This window comes from Aspergillus ambiguus (assembly GCF_047715705.1).
Source record: "Aspergillus ambiguus strain CBS 117.58 unplaced genomic scaffold BDV59scaffold_14, whole genome shotgun sequence".
NCBI classification, from domain to species: Eukaryota; Fungi; Ascomycota; class Eurotiomycetes; order Eurotiales; family Aspergillaceae; genus Aspergillus; species Aspergillus ambiguus.
The window spans coordinates 62786-81593 of record NW_027395527.1 but is presented as its reverse complement, the minus strand read 5'-3'; the positions used below and the strand labels follow the sequence as shown (position 1 = coordinate 81593).

At 56.0% G+C, this 18808-nt stretch overlaps 8 protein-coding genes across 8 annotated transcripts; 4 read left to right on the top strand and 4 right to left on the bottom strand.

The window, feature by feature from the left end:
* Positions 1 to 28: 28 nt before the first annotated feature.
* On the top strand, positions 29 to 4383 carry BDV59DRAFT_26022 (cohesin subunit IRR1). The gene is made up of 3 exons (XM_073696075.1): positions 29 to 254; positions 333 to 825; positions 884 to 4383. The coding sequence occupies exons 2-3, from the start codon at positions 354 to 356 to the stop codon at positions 3997 to 3999; spliced, it is 3588 nt and encodes a 1195-aa protein (XP_073548222.1). The 5' UTR covers positions 29 to 254; positions 333 to 353; the 3' UTR covers positions 4000 to 4383.
* Positions 4384 to 4638: 255 nt separating this feature from the next.
* Positions 4639 to 5092, bottom strand: BDV59DRAFT_26014 (uncharacterized protein). Its single transcript, XM_073696073.1, has one exon. The coding sequence runs from the start codon at positions 5000 to 5002 to the stop codon at positions 4772 to 4774; it is 231 nt and encodes a 76-aa protein (XP_073548221.1). The 5' UTR covers positions 5003 to 5092; the 3' UTR covers positions 4639 to 4771.
* Positions 5093 to 5183: 91 nt separating this feature from the next.
* Positions 5184 to 7147, bottom strand: BDV59DRAFT_201654 (karyopherin alpha; the record flags this gene model as incomplete). The annotated part of the gene is made up of 3 exons (XM_073693858.1): positions 5184 to 6095; positions 6151 to 6660; positions 6911 to 7147. 3 exons carry the CDS (start codon positions 7145 to 7147, stop codon positions 5184 to 5186), a joined length of 1659 nt encoding a protein of 552 aa, XP_073548220.1.
* Positions 7148 to 7476: 329 nt separating this feature from the next.
* Positions 7477 to 9604, top strand: BDV59DRAFT_177454 (telomere-binding alpha subunit central domain protein). Its single transcript, XM_073689605.1, has 4 exons — positions 7477 to 7798; positions 7852 to 8743; positions 8819 to 9173; positions 9229 to 9604. The coding sequence occupies exons 1-4, from the start codon at positions 7541 to 7543 to the stop codon at positions 9512 to 9514; spliced, it is 1791 nt and encodes a 596-aa protein (XP_073548219.1). The 5' UTR covers positions 7477 to 7540; the 3' UTR covers positions 9515 to 9604.
* BDV59DRAFT_177451 (CCCH zinc finger protein) lies at positions 9592 to 11734 on the bottom strand. Its single transcript, XM_073689604.1, has 4 exons — positions 11455 to 11734; positions 11232 to 11375; positions 10821 to 11163; positions 9592 to 10754 (listed from the first exon to the last, which is right to left on the bottom strand). The coding sequence occupies exons 1-4, from the start codon at positions 11527 to 11529 to the stop codon at positions 9940 to 9942; spliced, it is 1377 nt and encodes a 458-aa protein (XP_073548218.1). The 5' UTR covers positions 11530 to 11734; the 3' UTR covers positions 9592 to 9939.
* A 249-nt stretch (positions 11735 to 11983) lies between these two features.
* BDV59DRAFT_201651 (putative translocon-associated protein, alpha subunit) lies at positions 11984 to 12884 on the top strand (the record flags this gene model as incomplete). The annotated part of the gene is made up of 3 exons (XM_073693857.1): positions 11984 to 12055; positions 12128 to 12561; positions 12620 to 12884. The coding sequence occupies 3 exons, from the start codon at positions 11984 to 11986 to the stop codon at positions 12882 to 12884; spliced, it is 771 nt and encodes a 256-aa protein (XP_073548217.1).
* Positions 12885 to 13229: 345 nt separating this feature from the next.
* Positions 13230 to 14120, bottom strand: BDV59DRAFT_201650 (DNA 5'-adenosine monophosphate hydrolase; the record flags this gene model as incomplete). The annotated part of the gene is made up of 2 exons (XM_073693856.1): positions 13230 to 13978; positions 14048 to 14120. 2 exons carry the CDS (start codon positions 14118 to 14120, stop codon positions 13230 to 13232), a joined length of 822 nt encoding a protein of 273 aa, XP_073548216.1.
* A 208-nt stretch (positions 14121 to 14328) lies between these two features.
* On the top strand, positions 14329 to 18536 carry BDV59DRAFT_201649 (RNA helicase; the record flags this gene model as incomplete). Its single annotated transcript, XM_073693855.1, has 3 exons — positions 14329 to 14568; positions 14639 to 18173; positions 18247 to 18536. The coding sequence occupies 3 exons, from the start codon at positions 14329 to 14331 to the stop codon at positions 18534 to 18536; spliced, it is 4065 nt and encodes a 1354-aa protein (XP_073548215.1).
* Positions 18537 to 18808: the final 272 nt, after the last annotated feature.

Here is an 18808-nt window from a genome sequence, read left to right as displayed (position 1 = left end):
GCGTCTCAACTTCCCCGTCGCCGTCGCCATCGCCATCTCGTCGCTGTCTTACCCCCGCTTGTCCCTGAACTCCGTCGCATGAACTCCATCCATTGACCTCCCACGCGACCTCCCGTCTTCACTCCTCGGTCACTCTCCCCTCAAACCTCCGTCAAGTCGCCAACGCGCGCTGACTCGCGCAATCCCCCCAACATCTGACAGCGCGTCGTTCTCCATCAACCACCACGTCAAATCCAATATTTCTTCCCACTCGAGTATGCCATATCAATCCAACCCCTTATGCACGCGTCGAGTCATCCATTCCACATGCTAATCCCTTTATCCTCTCTTAGTGTCACCTACCTCCCCCCAACATGGATACTGAATCGCAACTTACAACCCCTCATCCTGAGGCAACCCAAGTCTCCCTCTCTCCCTCTTCAACAGACCGCAGGAAGTCAGGTCGCACGACCCGCAGACCCGAATTGTTCTCTCAGCGTTACAGCGACGCGACTGGCTCCAAGCGCAAGCGCGATCCCTCCAATCCCGATAACGACGACGATGATGTAGATGATGACCAAGACCTGTCCGAGTCCGAGTCTGACGACCCAAATGACGATGAACCCGACGAAGAAGAACTCCGAGAACGGAAACTAGCTGCGCGAAAGGCCTCCCGGAAAGCTGTCTCGGGGTCCAAGCCCAAGTCCCGTAGTGCGAAGAAACCAAGGGTCGCCGGTCATGGAGTCGGTAGTCGCCTGGCTTTGCGACCTGCGATCAATGGAAAGAAGTCGTCTCGACAGCCCAGAGTACGAGACAGCCTGGCAGTGGGCGAAAAGGGTCTCTTTGGTATGCTTGCGCCCTCGAGCTGTATCCCGTATGCTGGCTAACACGCGTGCCCCCGCAGCTGAGGTCTTTGGGAAAGGTCGCGATGCCGACACTACCGCCGCTGATTGGCTTACCCAATACCGTAGTAACTCGTCGGAGGCCATAAAATCGCTGGTGGAATTCGTCCTCCGATGCGCGGGAATTAATTTCGAAGTCCCCGTGGATGAGATTGATGACGAAAATGCTATAACAGGATGCGTCGAGGAGATGCAGGAACTATACAAGCGCAATGGTATCTCGGAATATCCCCTCATCTCCCGCTCCAGGAAATATAGAGCCTTCCAGCCCGTTCTTGAGGATTTTTTCCAGGCCCTTTTTCAGACTTTCCACCATTCGTCCGTGTTATACGACGACCCTTCACTCTACGAAAATATTTCACGCTGGATTGCCGTCTTGTCTGCGTCCCTCTGCCGGCCGTTCAGACATACCGCTACCGTGATCTTCGTCGCCATCATGAACACGCTCTGCGACATCGCTCAGCAGCTGATGACCTTGGTCTCCACCTCCCGCAAGCAGCTTGAGAATGAAACGAAAAAGAAGTCTGTCAATAAAGGAAGAGTGGCCGCCATCGAATCTGCCATTGAAGAAGGCGAGAATAAACTGCAGAAGGTGGACTATTGCGTCGCGGATGGTGTGAAAGTCATATTTTACCATCGCTATCGGGACGTCGATGCCCACATACGCAGCATATCTATGGCTGCCCTGGGTCATTGGATCCGCGCTTACAGGGAACACTTCATGGACGGGGAGTATCTACGAATTCTCGGATGGATTCTGTCGGATCCCTCTGTTGAAGTCCGATCCGTTGTCCTACATCAACTTATCAGCCTATTCGCTGACAAAGCCAATATCGGCGGCTTGCACCCGTTTACCAGTCGTTTCCGCAAGAGGGTTGTTGAAGTGGCCGCTTTCGATGCTGACGTTGGTGTCCGTGCATCTGCGATCGAACTAGCTCGTTATATGCGGGACGCGGAACTGCTCCAACCTGCCGATATCGATACCATCGGAAAACTCGTCTTCGATGCAGAGGCGCGCATTCGGAAGGCGGCTGGTGGCTTCTTTACCTCTAATGTTGAAGATGTGTTTGACTCGATGATGAAAGAAGTCAGTGACGACGCTGATGACTTGCTTGGCGAGGAGGATGAAGACGATTTTGGATCGCCTAAACGCTCCTGGGTCAAATTTAAATGCCTTGTTGACATTCTCGGCGCCTACGATGAATCAGCCGATGAATCTCAACAGGACCAGGACATTATCGCCCCCAGAGACGCCCTTTCAGGAGCCTCCGCCGACTCTCGATTTATGCTGGCTACCGAGGCGATCTATCCCCATCTCAGTGATCTTTCCCAATGGCAATCATTGGCTGGATATCTTCTGTACGACCATTCTCAGATTGAGGATGATCCCAGTGAAGATGATATTGCTGGAACCGTCCGCAAACTATATAAGCTACAGGAGGGGCAGGAAGCTATCCTCTTAGAAGTTCTATGCTGTGCCGTTAAACTCCGCGTACTTGAAGTTGCTAAATTGAACACGGACAGAAGAGGCAGGAAGGCCAAGGCCTTGATTGAGAAGATACCAGAACTCCAAGAAGAGATCGCACACAACCTCGCACAGATCATACCGCAGCTTCTGAACAAATTCGGCTCGGTACCGGAAGCTGCTTCTACTGTTTTACGTCTGGAACACCTGGTCGATCTTGACAAGATCCAGGATATCCAGAAGGATGCCACCGCGTACATCTCTTTGCTCAATGATATCAACAAACAGTTCCTCACACATTCTGATCAGGATGTCCTTGCCGAGGCCAGTGTTGCTTTCGTACATGCACGAAGCTCCGATGACATGCGTGACGCCTTGGACAGTAAGATCCAGGAACTGTGGGAAGACATGGCGGATACTCTCAATACGTTGTACCAAAAGAAGGACGTCTCTGAGGGCAGGTCGGTACCCACATCCACGCTGAACGACCTCACCAACACCGTGGCCCGAATCTCGAACCTTGCTAGCGTAACAGACTGCATACAAGCTCTAGAATCCGTTCCCACCCGCTCCAAAGGCAAACGGAAAGACAGCTCAGAGTGTCCTTTCAACGTTCTTATGCACCTGGCCAAGCGAGGTCTACGCAAGGATGAAGACGACGAGGAGACGGCCGCCGCAGAAACCGAGCTGGTGACAAGCAGTATACGGACGCTCCTGCTCTACTTCATGTGGAAGGTGCAGTCCTTGACTAGGGCCCTGAATGCCGGAAACGCAAACCTGAACACTGCTTATTTCGAGGCTCTAACAAAGAGCCGCGAGACTTTCGTGGCCACGCTCGTTGCTATCATGAAAAAGCGCCCCAATCTAGATGATATCCGCTTTGTGGCCACCACCACCCTCCTGGACCTTCAAACGTTATTTGGCACGCTCCGCCATGCCGGCCAGATGGCAAGTAACGACGAGGACGTGCTTTTCCAGAAGCAGAGTTTGATCCACGAGATCACCGGCGATGTGCAGTCTCTCATTTCCAAGATCCACGGCGTCGCAGAGCGTACTTTCTCTAGAAAAATCCGTATCCACGTCGAACCCGCTCATGACGACGAGCCGCTTTCCGACTCGGACGAGGAAGTAGGACCTACCGGCGAGGCTAATGCCGTAAACGAGGCCATTATGAACGAGCGTCTGCGGTCTGCTGTCGTGGCCGAACAACGACTCTGTGAACTGACGGGGAAGATTGTCCTGGCAATCATTGCGCGCATCATTGACGCCTCCGGACCCCAGAGTGGGCAGTTGAAGAAAAAATTGTCCAAGCATAAATCTCACTTGGGCCGCAACTACCAGGAAGTCATCGCCATCATGGCCGAGCCCAAACCCAAGCGCGTGCGTTCCGGTCAGTCGAAGGGGAAGCAGCCCGCCGCAAAGGATCCCAGTAGCCCCACGAAACGGCCAGAGAACTCCAAGTCTGCTGAAAGAGTGGACGATGTGGACGACGCGGACGAGCCGGAAGAGCATTCCCACATCGAGGAAGATGGGGAGGACGATCTGCGCGCCAGAGGCCTAGTCGAAAACGATGACATGGACCGCGAGAATGAAGATGACGTTGACGACCTCGCTCCTCCTGTTTCAGACGAGGATGAAGTCATGGGGGACTGAGACGCTGATTGATCGTCGCCGTGTTTCCTGTTCTATATGCTTTTATTTCATTTTATGTGGGATTGCCAACGAATGCTGTTCTCTGTTCTAGCTCGATATCACTGTGTTTTCCTTATTTACTTCTATCTGGTCTGGACAGGTTGCGACCCTTTGATTCCAATTTAATGAGCCCAATTCGTTTCTGACACTGCTTTTCGATGACAATGGCTTCTACTGTATCGGTGCTGGTGTAACCTCCATTTGTCTGGGATTAATGCGACGCGGGAAGTCCTATGTACTGTATCTACCTGGCTGTATTGTATATATCGATAACCTCTCTAACTATCGTTTAGGGAGGGACGATTTCCCCCAGTGTTCGAAGTGATCTTTAGACATTAATTAGGCAGCCCTAGAAATACATCGAAGGATATAGAGAGAAGAATAGAGGAAGGGTGCTACAAGAATCACCAGCACCAAACCGAGACATTCGTCCGACTCTCCAACATATCTTAAACTACGGTACCTGAAAAGGCAAAAGGGAAGGACGAGCAGTTCAAAACGGATAGTAATGCAGGTGGGATTCGTTAAGTAGGTTTCTGGACAGGACAGACGTTGAAATAGACTCGGAGCTCATTTCCCCACACTGGCACAAGATAAACAAAAGAAGTAAGAGAGCAAACAATCGCAGGAGGGAGACCGAATCAGCAAAACAATTACGCCTGTGTATGGGATGCTACGACGAAAGGGAAAACATGGAGGGTTACATGACGGTGTATCTTGTTTATCGTGACTGTCAAAATCGGGGAGAAACCGTGGCAGAGGGTGAATTTCGGGGAGGGGAAGGGGGATATAGGGCGTAGAAGAATAAAGAAACGTCTTGTTTCGGATCAAAAAGGGTTAAAAGGGGAATTGAAGGAAGAAACATTCTCAGGGAAGAAGTTAAAAAAAAAAAAGAAAAGAAAACGGGGACAGGGCAAACAAAACAGTCTTTCCTTTTTTTTCTTTCTCTCGCATTGAAAGGCATCGAGAACCGCGTATCGAGAGGGCGAGGGCTGAGGCCACGTTGAGCGGGTGTGTTTTTTTTTTTCTTTTTTTGTTATACGGAAATTGATAAGGCTTGTCGGAGGGTCTAAGAAAGGCAGAATCGAAACAAGATAGCCCAGATCTCATTTGTCTCAAATTAATAGCATTTAGTAAACCCGCTTTTACATGTCCATAGAATCGTTTCCGTTGGCGAAGTTGAATCCGCCGGGTTGCTGCTGGGCAGTGCCGAGAGTGAAGCCGTGCTGCGTTTGTTGGGGGGCAAGCTCGTCGACGTCGCCGCCAGCCTCGTCCTCATCGGAGAAGTACTTCTCGATGATGTTGTAGGCCTTCATGTAGATCTCCTCGTTGGCGTTGTTCTGGCAGTCGTGGATCTTCTCCATGCCACCGGCCTCTTCGATGAACAGAGCGTAGCGGTTGACGCGGGAATCGCCGCTCTGGGCGGCCTCCTTGTCCATCTCGCCGACCTTGAGGATGTTCTCAAGACCATCGAGAGCCACCTGGATGATCTTGTTGTCAGGGCAAGCCAGGAGATCGCAGAGGGGCTTGATGCACCCTTGGGAGACGAGGTAGCGGATCTGGTCCGGCTTGTGGAGACCACCCGAGGTGGCGTTGGAGATCGCCCAGCAAGCTTCCTTGCGGGTCTTGAAGTCGCCGTTGGCGAGCAGGTTGATCAATGGGGGCACAATGCCGGCGTCCACAACCGACTGGATCTGGCTGGAGTTACCGGCGGTGATGTTGGAGATCGTCCAGCAAGCCTCCTTGCGGATACCATCCTTGGTGGAGCTCAGGAGGGAGAGAAGGGCGGGGAGGGCACCACAGTTGATGATGACTTGGGTCTGGACATCGTCACCAGTCACAATGTTGCCGACAGACCGCAGAGCAGGCGTCTGGACAGAAGTAGAGGCGTGCATGAGAAGCTCGACGAGACGGCGAGGGATGCCGGCCTCGATAACAGCCTGGATCTTGTCGTTGGCACCATCGGACAGGTAGGAGATGGCCCAGCAAGCATCAATCAGGACCTCATCGTCCAGCATGTAGATGAGCTTAGCGAGAACGGGGAGAGCGGGGGCAATCTGTGAAAGCGTTAGATCAAAGAAGAGCCAGATCGAGCACGAGTCGGCAACATACAGTGTTCCAGTCAGGCTGAGGAGTCTTGCCACGGCAGAAGTTGCTCAGAGTCCATGTGGCGTTCCGGAGCATGCTCAGCTTCCGGCCATCGTTGATCAGGTTCAGGAGAGGACGCAGAGCGCCCGCGTTGAGGACAAAGTCACGGCACTGGGGGCTGTCACCAGCAATGTTACCCAGAGCCCAAACGGCCTGTTCCCGGACATCCGGCTCGGGGCTGCTCAGGAGCTCGCAGAAGATGGGGACAGCGCCAGCCTCGATGACAACCTGGGTCTGCTGAGCCGATCCGGAAGCGATGTTGGTCAAAGCCCAGGCGGCTTCGAACTGAACGAGAGTGTGAGGAGACCGGAGGAACTCGACGAAGCGGCTCACGACGCCAGTCTCGATAACCCGCTCGATGGGAGGATTACGCTCCTTGGACAGGAGCTTCCGGAACTTCGTCGTGGCTTGGATCTGGGACTCGATCTGATCGGAGAAAACGCCCTTGACCATCTCGGGCAACTCAACATTAAGCTAGAGGCCATGGTGTTAGTGTTATTCGCAGACTGGTCGAGGAGATTTGCAGGCAAGTTGGGTTGGGACGTAATATGACCTATCCCGCACTGGCGACAGATAGGGCGGTGAAAAGCTCGCCGCAGCTGAGCCGATGATGGAAAAAAACAACATAATAGAAGCGGGGGGACCACCCGACACACTCCGGGGGTGGAAGCTCGGAAAAAAAAATTCCTCTGGAAGCAGAGAAAGAGAAACACCAAGCACGTACCTCACTTTCAATGGCGCTGGCCTCGTCGTCACTCTCGGTGGCAGCCATGCCGCCGCCCACACCAATACCACCATCGCGGGTCTGGATACCTCTCCGCTTGGCCAAGTTTTCTTCTCTTTTTTGCTTGCGGATTTCGACCTGCTGTTCCTCACGACGACGGCGGAGTTCGTCCGGCCGGAACTGGTTCCTGGCCTTGTATTGAGTGCGACGATGCTCGGGGATGTAACGTTCGGCCATGGTTGCTGAGGAGGGGTGGAAAACAAAGCGGACGAGGACGGGATCAGGGGGATGGAAGCGGAGGGAAGTCGAGAGAGCAGAGGGAGTGATTGATGTCAGAAGAGAGATTCTCCTGAGAGTTAACGCGAGGGAAGAGAGACGCCCGGGAGGGAAGAGATGAAGGGCCAACGAACAGGCTGCGAGGGAAACGAGAGGAAGCGAGAGACGGAGCGGGAGGAGGGGAAAAAAGTGTTGATGCGCCCGCGGTCACGGGATTGGCTGCTGTTTGCGGCGCCCTCCACAAGCGCCACTCCCGCCTAAGCGAACTTGCCGCGTCGCGTTCTGTTGATTGATCGATCGAGCAACTGCTGCGTCGACGTCGTGGGAGACCATGCTCACCCCCTCAGGGCAGTCATGGCCGCGCGACTCGTCGATGTTCCCACCGCCCTCGCTTCGTCCGGGCTGGTCAGCGTCATCGGGGTCGTCGTCGATGTCTTTGGCAGCGTGTGGAAGTCCCGCGGCTCGTCCAGTTGCATCACCTTCACCATCAAAGATTGTGATTTGAACAATGGTCACACGTGGGATGGCTTGAAGATCAAGTATTTCAAAGACGACGAGAGCGATCTACCTCCCGTCCAGAACGGAGACGTCATCCTCCTCCGAAACATCTGGGTCCGTTGATCCCAAACCCCCATACATCGAGACTACAAACTAACCTTTGACAGTTGAAAAAGCTCCATGGGAAGCCTTTGGGTGTGGCCGCCCAAGACCGCAACGTTCCCTGGGCAATCTTCCGGCATAACACGGACCCGACATCGATCGGGACTCCCCTTCGCGGCCCGGTTCCCTTTGAATTGACCCATCCGGAGACCAGACGGTGCCGGTTATTGCTGGAACCAATCGCCGGGACCAAGAGGTTTCGTGATGACACAACGCCGGCAAAGCCGCCGTCCGCGGCGCCGTCATCCTCGTCCATGGTTAGGCCCAACCCGCGCAGACCCCGGAAATTCTCGCTCATTCAAGACATCCAACAACCCGGCACATTCGTTGACCTCGTGTGCGAGATCATAAAAGTGGACACGCGAGACAGCCAAAAGACCTTGGTGTATGTCACTGACTACACCTCCAACCCAAATCTGCGCAACTACGCGCCGGAAGGTGATGTCTGGGCGGATGGAGACCAGTACAACTATCAGAGTCGGAAAAGGACCTGGCCAGGCCCTGCCGGTCAGCGGACCCTTCTCGTGGCCCTGTGGGAGCCCCATGCGATGTATGCTCGAAGCCTCACGCACGAGGACTTGGTTCAGCTCAGCAATGTTCGGATAAAAGAGGCTCCGCAATACCAACAGTTTGAAGGTGTCATCCACACAGACCGCTATGATGAGGACAAAGTCCTCGTCGAGCGGATCGATGCTGAGGCCAATGATCGCGCCAAGGAACTATTACGTCGCAAGGAGGAATACTGGAAGCAGAATCCGAAAAGAAAGGCCGCCGACGAGGCCCGGCCAGCGCCCAAAGCGAAAAAAGCCAAGGCTAAGCAGGGAAAGACCGCGGATGCCCGAAGGGAAGACGGCCAAAAGTCACTCAGCATCCATAAAGAAGACCTAAACCAAAACGGTGAGTCCAGCCGGTCTGTCTCTGCCTACTTCTGCGCGTTAGCGAACTCACGGGGCTGACGGACCGCGATGATAGTCGTAGCGAGCTTCCCCGACTCAGTCTGCCGCACAATCGAGGATATCTTGAACAACAAGTCCCACGAGAACACTTCGCCGGACGGGATCCATTACCGCCTGCCGTTTCAAAACCTCAGCTACCGATCCACCGTCCGCGTGGTTGACTTCTTTCCGCCCAAGCTCGAGGATTTTGCAGTGCCGGTAGTCTCTCACAACCATCATCGATCCGATGAACGGCGAATCACCTGGGAGTGGCGGTTCTGTCTCCTCGTCGAAAGCGCCAGCCCATCTCCCGTCGGACAGCCGAAACAGCGAATGAAGCTGTACATGGATGACAGCTCAACTCAGTACCTGCTGAACCTTGATGCATGCGAGTAAGTCCGAGCGTACTTCCCTTCTAGTGCTTATACTGACCTGGCTGTACCTAAGCCTGCGGAGCAACACGCGTGTCTTGGCGGAGCTTCGGGAGCGGCTGTTTCTCCTCTGGGGAAACCTTGAGGAGCAAAAGAGACAAGCGGCCGAGCACGGTGACAATCGTTCGATCGGCGCAGTGTCCGCTCGCCCGTTTGTTTGCTGCATTCAAGAGTATGGAGTTGTGTGTAGTCACCGCGCAGAGGCGAACGACTTTGACGAATACCAATCCGGGTGCGACCAGGACGATTGTTTAGGCTGGGAACAGCGGTACGCGATGTTCCAGACGACCATCCATGCATGATTTTGTTTAGCCCATTATACCCCTTGAGTTTATGCCTACTGTTTAACCTCTGGATGCATCTTGATGAAAAACCGATGCTTCAATTTATCCGTGGTCTTCAAATGACATGTAAGAAGTAAATCAAGATGTGCAAAGCCTAAACCCCGTCACCCATGACCTGCAAAACTGCCATCTCAGTTCGCTATCGCTACCAGGTGGCGTATTGCAGGCGTCAAAACCGGAATACCTGTTGACTAAACGACCAGAAAGCGTAGAATAAAACAAAAGGGATATCGCCAGAAACACATGCAACCATCATAGAAGAAAAGCCTGAAGTCATAAATAGGTAGAGAGGCACAATGTAATACCGCCCCTATAATTTACACGATTAATAGACTGCCACCCCCAGATGTGGCTGAGGCGTGGAGGAGCTGCTGGGCAATATTCTAAACTTTTGTCACCTTGACGATGTTTGTATCAATCCCATGTGCAGATGGTTCGAACCGACAATTTGAGCCCCAGAAGCAGTCTTTCTTGCCAGGCTCGCTCTGCGGGCATCGATGTCCGTACATGCAGTTGGGATCGTCACAGTCCAGGCCATATCGACACGGGGCCATGCGGGCAATGGCTGTCAGTACCAGATGCTCGGACTTGGTCAGTTTGCGGGAATGGTCATGATGGCAGTTGTCGTTGGGACAGTCGCCTTGGAGGAAGTAGAAATTGCAGAGCTTCAGCTTCTTCAGGCGGGCCATCTCATCCCGGGGGATCGCCCTAAAGTCCAGCCGATCTACGCGCTGGCCGTATCGGTTGCGTTCCACGATTTTCGGCTGCTGCGGCGCTGCTGCAGACTTGGAGCGCACGACCTGGAATTCGGACACGCTGGGGGCACGAGAGTCGGAGGAGGTCACGGCGCTGTTACTATTCGACGTGTTGGTCGATGTTCTGGTCAGAGGCAGGCCGGCCAGCTGGCTCGGCGATGGGGTAAGGAGAGAACGGGGTTTGCTTGCCACCGCCGCCTTCCAGGGAGCCCAAACGGGGATCTTGGAATCCCGGAAGAGGTCGGCGAACTTGGTGATTCTGTAGGAGGGTTTGATGGCCTCCAGGTCTGGTCCAAACGGCAGCCCTTCGATCAAGGAGACTCGTCCTATGAGATCTCTGTCGATTAATGTTTCATTGAGAATCTGAGCGTACGCGTTGTCCTGGGAGCAGCCTATGAAGATCTGATGGCAGTGACAGTTGTAGAGGTTTAGTTTAAAGGCATCTGGAGACATGGCGCACGGTCAGAAACTCCACCAGAACACCCCAAACGGACTGCGAAGGGACGTACCTGCAATCTTCTCATGCGCGCTATCCTTGTCCGTTCCAATGTCCACCAGTTCAAACTGGGGGAAGCTCCCGTTGAACCCGCGGGCAAAGTCCTCGATCAAGGAAGGCTCGGTGGTGACTCCCCCGCGGACACACAGCTCGCCTAGACCCTTGACGTTGACGTACATCTTAGTTATTATCTTGGGGGAGTTGACGCCAGGGAAACTGCCGGCGACATAGTCCTGCAATGCCGCATGTAACTTGGAGGCGGCGTTCCGACCCCCGTGCTCGCCCATTTGCAAATATTCGTCCTTGAAGGTGATACCGCCACCGTCGAGGAGGACGACTATGTAAGGTTCCCGGTCCTGTACGCGCGCGACACGATGGTTAGTTCTGCAGCGGCGCAACCACGCGATTGGTGCAGGGGACTCACCATGATCGATTTGATCCGGGAGATCTGGTCCATCAGTTCTATCTCATGAAGTTGGATATCGCGATTAAAACGGGTTTCTCGTTCGCGGTCCAGCTTTTCACGTTGGTATGCATCTTCCAGCTCGGTCACTCGGGCGAGGAGGTCCTAGGAAGACAACGTTAACGGCGTCTGAGGGCAGATAAAAAGAGGGGAAAAAAAAGAAAAAATAGTCAGAAGGGAGTACCTCTATGAGGGAGTCTTTCGTCTGTTCTATGGAGGTCAATTGCTTATAGCGTTCGTAATATGCAGTAGCGGCCATGATGGAAAAGTTGGGGGAAATTTGCGGAGAAACGGGTCGGAGATAGGAAGTCGGCAGTAGGTAGAAGTAAAGACGAGAGACGAGACCAGGAGAGATGGTTATAAAGAGCAGAGAGGCGTCGGCGCTTCACTACTCAGACCAAGAGGCTTCACTGGACGACGGCCATCTGTTAATCTGCGCGGTGATGTATAACAACAGTCTTTCCCCATTCAGTCGCTGCAGCTTTTTTTTTTTTCCTTTTTTCCTTTTCATGCAGGCGGCAACGCGTGGGCCACTCACGGGGCCGCTGACTCAGCCGCGTAAACGCCTACGTGGAGAAAGTCCAACTCGCTGCGAACATCAACTCCAACATACATCAACTTCCTCTTCGTTCCCCTCTCCTTTTCTCCTTTCTTTCTCTCCCCCTTCTTTCTTCTCTGTCTCTCTCTCGCCGTCTGGTCCTCCTCCCGTCTCAATGGCTCGCTTCTCCTTCTTGTCGTTGGCTTTGCTGTCCGTCCAGGCCTTCATTGGCGGTGGTCTGGCCGCTGTATGTTCCAGCATCCCTCTTCGTTGTCCCTCTGTCTCAATTGGTTTGCTGACCAGTGACTTACGTCTGTAGGACTCTGCGGAGAAGGCAGACCAGTCGGCTGATGCCCCCCAGTTGGCTCTGTCCGCTAAGGCGTCCTTCCCGGCGTCCGAGATCTTCGGTGTGAAGCTGGTCAATGGCCATCCCACCCAGGCTCTCGTCACCTTCACCAACGACGAGCCCGCTCCCGTGACCGTCAACTTCCTCGGCGGCACTCTGTCCACTCTGGATGAGGAAAACAGCCAGGTCGTCCGCAACCTCACCGCCACCCGGTATGGCGTGGAGATCCCCGCTGGCGAGACCGAGAGCCTGAGCTACAGCTTCACCAACGAGATGCACCCCCAGGATCTGAGATTGAGCCTCGCTTCCATCGTCTCCGACAGCGAGGGCCGTTTCTTCACCGTCTACGCCTACAACGGAACCGTCAGCGTGGTGGAACCTGAGACCAGCATCTTCGACCCTCAGATGTGAGTTGTCCCTGCGCTGGTCTCCTAACGCTTCATCGCTAACTGTACCCCGCGCTAGCATCTTCCTCTACTTCTTCCTCCTCGCCTCCTTCGGTGGTGTCGTCTACTTCTTCTACGCCGTCTGGATCGCCCCCTACTTCCCTCAGAAGCGCAAGGCCGCGAAGCCCGCCGAGAAGAAGGCCGCCGCTGCGGCCAAGAAGCCCGAGGAGGAGTCTCCTGCGGTCTCTTCCGCCACTACCTACAACGCCGACTGGATCCCCGCCCACCACATCAACCGTCCCGAGGCCCGTAAGGTCAAGGGTCGTTCCCGGACCCGTGCCTAAGATGCAGACGAGGGGGGGAAATATGGAAGGGCGAGTTGGTCTGGGGCCTGTTGCGGCGCAGCCAGCGAGCCGCTTTCGGTTGATTCTAGCGAACTTGCGGCTGCAGATGACTGAGAATGTGATCCGCCAAAAGTTATTGCTACCTATATATGGCTGGAGCGTGTACACTTATTATATGCTTGGAGGTTGTCATGTAGCTTAGCACAGCATGAAGACAGCGTTCACTGTTCGAAGGCCAGGTATTAATACGATAATGGTCAGGACAACGCCTTCGTCCATCGTCTCTACTACCAGGTACTTCAGTAATATGTACGGCCTACGCGCAATACAACACAACACCACAACCTACCTCCGCTTCCACCGATCAAACTCCTCCTCCAGATGCGCCTTCAACCTCGAGAACCCATTCCCGAATTTCTCCCCGCAGGCCCAACACACATACTCCCTCTGTAGATAGCCCTCGCGCCCCGGATGCCTCCGCACATCATCCTTCGCCAGCGGGAAATCCTCCAGCGGCACAAAAAAAGGCGTCGCGAAGCTGTTATAATGCTTCCTGTGCTTCAGCCGGTCACTGTACCGGTCCACCGAGATCACATGTACATGCAGGTGGTTCATCGACGGCCGCGCATGGATCCCACACATGATGTCGCGCTCCCAGTCCCTCCCCGCAGGCAGCTCGTCCGGTGGCGGATCCGCATCCAGCGCCTGCTGCCGCTCTCGGTCCTGCGCCGAGAACCGCCCGTACCGGCGCCGCAGCTCGCCCGCCGCCAGCGTGCGCAGCTTCCTCGCCTCGGCCTGCACCTTCGCCAGGAAGGCGGCGTCGTCGAAGGCGTCGAACGGGTGCAGCCGCGTCTTGGCCGGATCGCGCGGAAGCAGGAGCAGGTGCAGCGTCGACTTCGGGAAGAGGTCGTGGATTGCCACGAAGTCGTCGTTCGAGTACACCACCACGCTGGGTGGGTAGCGTTCGGGATGCGCGATGTACGCGCCCAGCCCGTCGCGCGCCCCGACGGCGCGCTTCAGCTGGGCGCCTGCCGCGGAGGGCTGTTCATGGCTCGTTTTGGGTTGCTTGGGTTTCGGCGCGAGGAGCTCGGCGACTGGCGATGGGGGGGTTAGTGGAGGAGGGTGCGGTGCGATGTTGTTGCAAGGCAAGGCGTGGTACGTACAGGCGTCGCGTTTCGCGGGCTGCGCGGCACGTTCCTCGGGGGTAGGTGTCTCTGCGGCGTCCTCCTTATTCATGGCTGATCAACCGGCATGAAACAGATGGGAGGGGTGTGGTTGTGGTAGGCGCATGGTGGGTGTGGCAGAGAGAAAGTTACGAGTGCAGAGAGAGAGACCGCCGAAATCTCCCCGCGGATTTCAAACATCCCACCTTCCGCCTTTACCCCCTGCACCAAGACCCTCCCCCCGGCGTCATATACTCCACCTCCGCCGGACACTGGGAACAATGGGCCCCAAGAAGAAGGGCGACGCCCGTGGAGGGCCCAAACCAGGGACCAAGCAAGCCAAAGCGGCCGCGGATCGTGCGGCGGAGTCCGCGAAGAAACCGCAGGCGTCCACCGAGGAGCCCAAGAAGCCGTCCGTGAAACAGATGATTGGAGGCACTTCCTGGACTGGTAAACTGCCGGTGAATATGCTGTCAGAGCACTGCCAGAAGCAGAAATGGGAGAAGCCGGAATATACAATGGTGGGTGCTGGAGCAATGTACGAGGTTGCGCTGCGCCAACGGCTGACATGATATTCTTCCGTGATGCTAGAGTAAAACCCCTGAAGGCTACATGTCGTCCGTTATCTTGAAGCGTGTCGATCCGAAGACTCGAGAAACCACGACTCTCCCTCCGATGAGACTGCCTCCGTCTCACAAGCACCTGGCGGCGCAACCTACCGCGCTAGAAGCCCGGCACTTTGCCGCCACGTACGCGCTCTACCGGGTGTGCAACATGCGGAACCTGCATATGATGCTTCCCCCGACGTATAAAGAGCTCTGGAAGAAGGAGTTTGCCGAGCTGAAGGCGACGGATACCAAAGAAGGGAAGGGATGGATGTACGAGGCCGACCCGTTTCTGGCCAAACAAGAGCGCGAAAGCGCCGCGGCGGATCTGGAAAAGAAACGAAAGGAGCGTGAGAAGACCCAGGCCAAGAGTAAAGAGACCAGGATCGATTTGGGTCTTGGGTCGTCCGGTGGTGATAACAAAGGACGGAGACTGTGGTCGAACGCCCCGAAGGTTGACCTGGGGAGCAAAGTGCGCCGGGAGATCGAAGGTCTACTGCGTCAGCATGCGATCTGGAATCCATATAACGTGCGGATTCCCGAGTCGGAATGCAAGACCATCGTCGAAGAGTTTACTCGTTTGGGCTTCCGTCGCAGCCATGTCGAAGAGGCCACGGCCGCCTGCAAAGACCGTGAGGAAGTCCTCGAATGGCTTCTTATCTACGTCCCCGAGGATGACCTGCCAAGTTGGTGTCTGCCGGAAGGTTATTCGGCCGGCGTGAGTCTTGCTAGTGATGATCTCGCAAGGGAGGGTAAGATCAAGCGGCTTTCCTCTATGGGGTACCCTCCCGACATTTGCTCCCGGATACTGGACAACAACAAGGGCGACGAGCTTGCGACGGCAGAATTCTTGCAAACTACTCTGGTGCATGGAAACACTGCCACAGGTGTCTCTACGTCTTCCGACGAGGACTTGTGGGAAGAGGAGCAAGAGACGCTGGAAGCCATCTTCGGCGAGCGCTATGCTCGACGATCCCCCAAGGTCTGTGAGATCAAGGGCGAGGAATCAGTGGTCTCAGAGACTCTAAGCTTTCGGTTTCAGAGGCCGTCGGGACACTACCCCTCCTTGGTACCTGTCGTCTCGATACACGCGAAGGATATCCCCTCCTACATACGACTCAGCGCTATCCGTCAAGCTGTGAGGCATGCCGAGGAGAACTTCCTCGGGGAGCCGATGATATACAATATCTTAGATTGGATGGAAAGCAATCTACCACAGATCATGGAAAACCCAGGCAAGTTGCGTGACATCTCCACAGTCACTGCGTCCCAGACAACGACGGGAGACAGCTCTGAACTACCCACGCGGCAATCACGCAAGAAACCCAAGCAGCTCAATTGGCAGCCAGGATCACCCCAGAGTCAGTCCATCCGAGAGGCCTGGGAGGCCAAACAAACCACCAAAGCGCAGCAGGAGATGACTCGGAAACGCGAGTCGCTCCCCGCATGGAACATTCAAGACGCCATCATCAGCGCTGTGAACGCAAACCAAGTCACTATCATCTCCGGTGAGACTGGTAGCGGTAAGAGTACTCAGTCCGTCCAGTTCGTGTTGGACGACATGATCAAGCGTGGCCTAGGTGGAATAGCAAACATCGTGTGTACACAGCCGCGACGAATCTCTGCTCTGGGTCTAGCGGATCGAGTGAGTGATGAGCGATGCTCCTCCGTGGGAGATGAAGTCGGATACGTCATTCGAGGAGACTCGAAGGTCAAATCCGGCGTAACCAGGATCACCTTCGTGACAACCGGTGTCCTACTTCGCAGAATCCAATCTGCAAGTGGCGCCGACGGCAATGTGGCCGGCTCTCTTGCGGACGTGACCCATGTGGTAGTGGACGAGGTGCACGAGCGTAGTCTCGACACCGATTTCCTCCTCGCCCTCTTGCGAGACGTCGTCCGCCACCGCAAGGACATCAAGGTCATCCTGATGAGTGCTACCCTCGATGCCGACATCTTCATCAAGTATTTCGGTGGCCGTCAGAATGTCGGCCTGGTGAACATCCCTGGCCGGACGTTCCCCGTTGACGACTACTACCTCGACGATGTCGTCCGGGACACGGGATTCTCGCCCGAACTGAGCGAACGGGACTTCGACGACGACATGCCCTCATCCCAGGGCGAAGAGTCCCTCGGCAAACTCCTCCGCAGCGTCGGCATGGGCATCAACTACGAGCTGATCGCATCAACCGTCCGATACATCGACGCCCAACTGGGCGACCAGCCAGGCGGCATCCTGATCTTCCTGCCCGGCACCCTCGAAATCGAACGGTGTCTCAACGCCGTGAAACGAATCCCCAGCGCCCATCCGCTCCCCCTCCACGCCTCCCTCCTCCCCGCCGAGCAACGGCGCGTGTTCCTCGCTCCGCCGAAGGGCAAACGCAAGGTCATCGCCGCGACTAACGTCGCCGAGACCTCCATCACAATCGAGGACGTCGTGGCGGTCATCGACACTGGCCGCGTCAAAGAGACCAGCTACGACCCGAAGGACAACATGGTGCGTCTGCAAGAGGTCTGGGCGTCGCAGGCGGCCTGCAAGCAACGCCGCGGACGAGCCGGCCGAGTGCGCGCCGGCACCTGCTACAAGCTCTACACGCGCAAAGCCGAAGCCAGCATGGCGCCCCGGCCCGATCCAGAGATCCGCCGCGTGCCGCTCGAGCAGCTCTGCCTCTCCGTTAAATCCATGCAGGGCATCGACGACGTGGCCACCTTCCTCGCCAACACCATCACCCCGCCCGAAAGTGTCGCCGTCGAGGGCGCCCTCGGCTTCCTGCACCGCGTCGGCGCCCTCGACCATGACCGCCTCACGGCGCTGGGCCGCTACCTGTCCATGATCCCGGCCGACCTGCGCTGCGCAAAGCTGATGGTCTACGGCTCGATCTTCGGCTGCATCGACGCCTGCCTCTCCATTGCCGCCATCCTCACCGTTAAGAGCCCCTTCGTCTCGCCCCGCGACCGCCGCGATGAGGCCGACGCCGCCCGCGCCTCCTTCGCCCCCGGCAACACCACCGACGGCGACCTCCTCACCGACCTCGCCGCCTACCAGGAGTGGACGGACCGCGTGCGCGCCCACGGCTACTGGCAGACGCAATCCTGGTGCGGGGCGCACTTCCTCTCGCACCAGACGCTGCGCGACATCTCCTCCAACAAGGCGCAGTTCATCACCGCGCTCAAGGACGCCTCCATCCTCCCGGTGGACTACACCGACGGCGCCACCGATACGCCCTGGAACCGCAACAACGCCAACCGCAGTCTGCTGCGCGCGCTGATCGCCGGCGCCTTCCAGCCGCAGCTCGCCCAGATCGCCTTCCCGGACAAGAAATTCGCCAGCTCCGTCTCCGGCACCGTCGAGGTCGACCCGGACGCCCGCACCATCCGCTACTTCAACCAGGAGAACGGCCGTGTCTTCATCCACCCGAGCTCGCTGCTGTTCTCGGCGCAGAGCTACTCCGGGGCCGCCGCGTATCTGAGCTACTTCACCAAGATGGCCACCAGCAAGGTGTTCATCCGCGATCTGACCCGTAAGTAAACCCCCATTTGTTTCAGGGAGCGAGGCAAGAGATCCGACCCGCTAATGATGAATTTTGCATGCAGCCTTCAACGCCTACGCCCTGCTGCTTTTCTGCGGCTCCATCGATCTGGATACCATGGGCCGGGGGCTGATCGTCGACGGCTGGCTCCGGCTGCGTGGGTGGGCCCGGATCGGGGTGCTGGTGTCGCGGCTGCGCATGATGCTGGATGAGATTATCGCGGCGCGCATCGACCGGCCGCCGACGGTCATGGCGGCGGCGGCGGCGGAGAAGTGCCCGGGGAGCGATGGCACGGCGGAGCAGGTGATTGAGGTTGTGAAGCGGTTGATCGAGTTGAATGGACTGGATCAGTAGTCATTGCTTCTCGGGTTAGACATATATAGAGAGACATATACAGACGACAGAATAGACTACGTGAATGGATACGTCAGGCATAAGATAAATCCAACTCGATTAGTTAGATAGACTCTACACCATAAACCCGGGCACACCATGAGATGGCAAAGAAGCGAAGAGGACAAGCGAAGATAGTTCGTCCAAAACAAACTGGGGTAGACCAAAGGGAAGAAGATTAGTACGCCGAATCCTTCATAACAGCAAATCTCATGGAGCAACAAAACCAACAT

What these genes read in the sequence shown, in the direction of transcription:
- BDV59DRAFT_26022 (XM_073696075.1), top strand. Translation starts at nt 354, where the DNA reads ATGGATACTGAATCGCAACTTACAACCCCTCATCCTGAGGCAACCCAA. An exon ending in GGGCGAAAAGGGTCTCTTTG is followed by an intron (nt 826 to 883) that starts GTATGCTTGCGC and finishes GTGCCCCCGCAG; the next exon opens with CTGAGGTCTTTGGGAAAGGT.
- BDV59DRAFT_26014 (XM_073696073.1), bottom strand. Translation starts at nt 5,002, where the DNA reads ATGCCTTTCAATGCGAGAGAAAGAAAAAAAAGGAAAGACTGTTTTGTT.
- BDV59DRAFT_177454 (XM_073689605.1), top strand. Translation starts at nt 7,541, where the DNA reads ATGGCCGCGCGACTCGTCGATGTTCCCACCGCCCTCGCTTCGTCCGGG. An exon ending in TCCTCCTCCGAAACATCTGG is followed by an intron (nt 7,799 to 7,851) that starts GTCCGTTGATCC and finishes AACCTTTGACAG; the next exon opens with TTGAAAAAGCTCCATGGGAA. An exon ending in CTGAACCTTGATGCATGCGA is followed by an intron (nt 9,174 to 9,228) that starts GTAAGTCCGAGC and finishes GCTGTACCTAAG; the next exon opens with CCTGCGGAGCAACACGCGTG.
- BDV59DRAFT_177451 (XM_073689604.1), bottom strand. Translation starts at nt 11,529, where the DNA reads ATGGCCGCTACTGCATATTACGAACGCTATAAGCAATTGACCTCCATA. An exon ending in CGAAAGACTCCCTCATAGAG is followed by an intron (nt 11,376 to 11,454) that starts GTACTCCCTTCT and finishes TTGTCTTCCTAG; the next exon opens with GACCTCCTCGCCCGAGTGAC. An exon ending in CCCGGATCAAATCGATCATG is followed by an intron (nt 11,164 to 11,231) that starts GTGAGTCCCCTG and finishes GCGCGCGTACAG; the next exon opens with GACCGGGAACCTTACATAGT.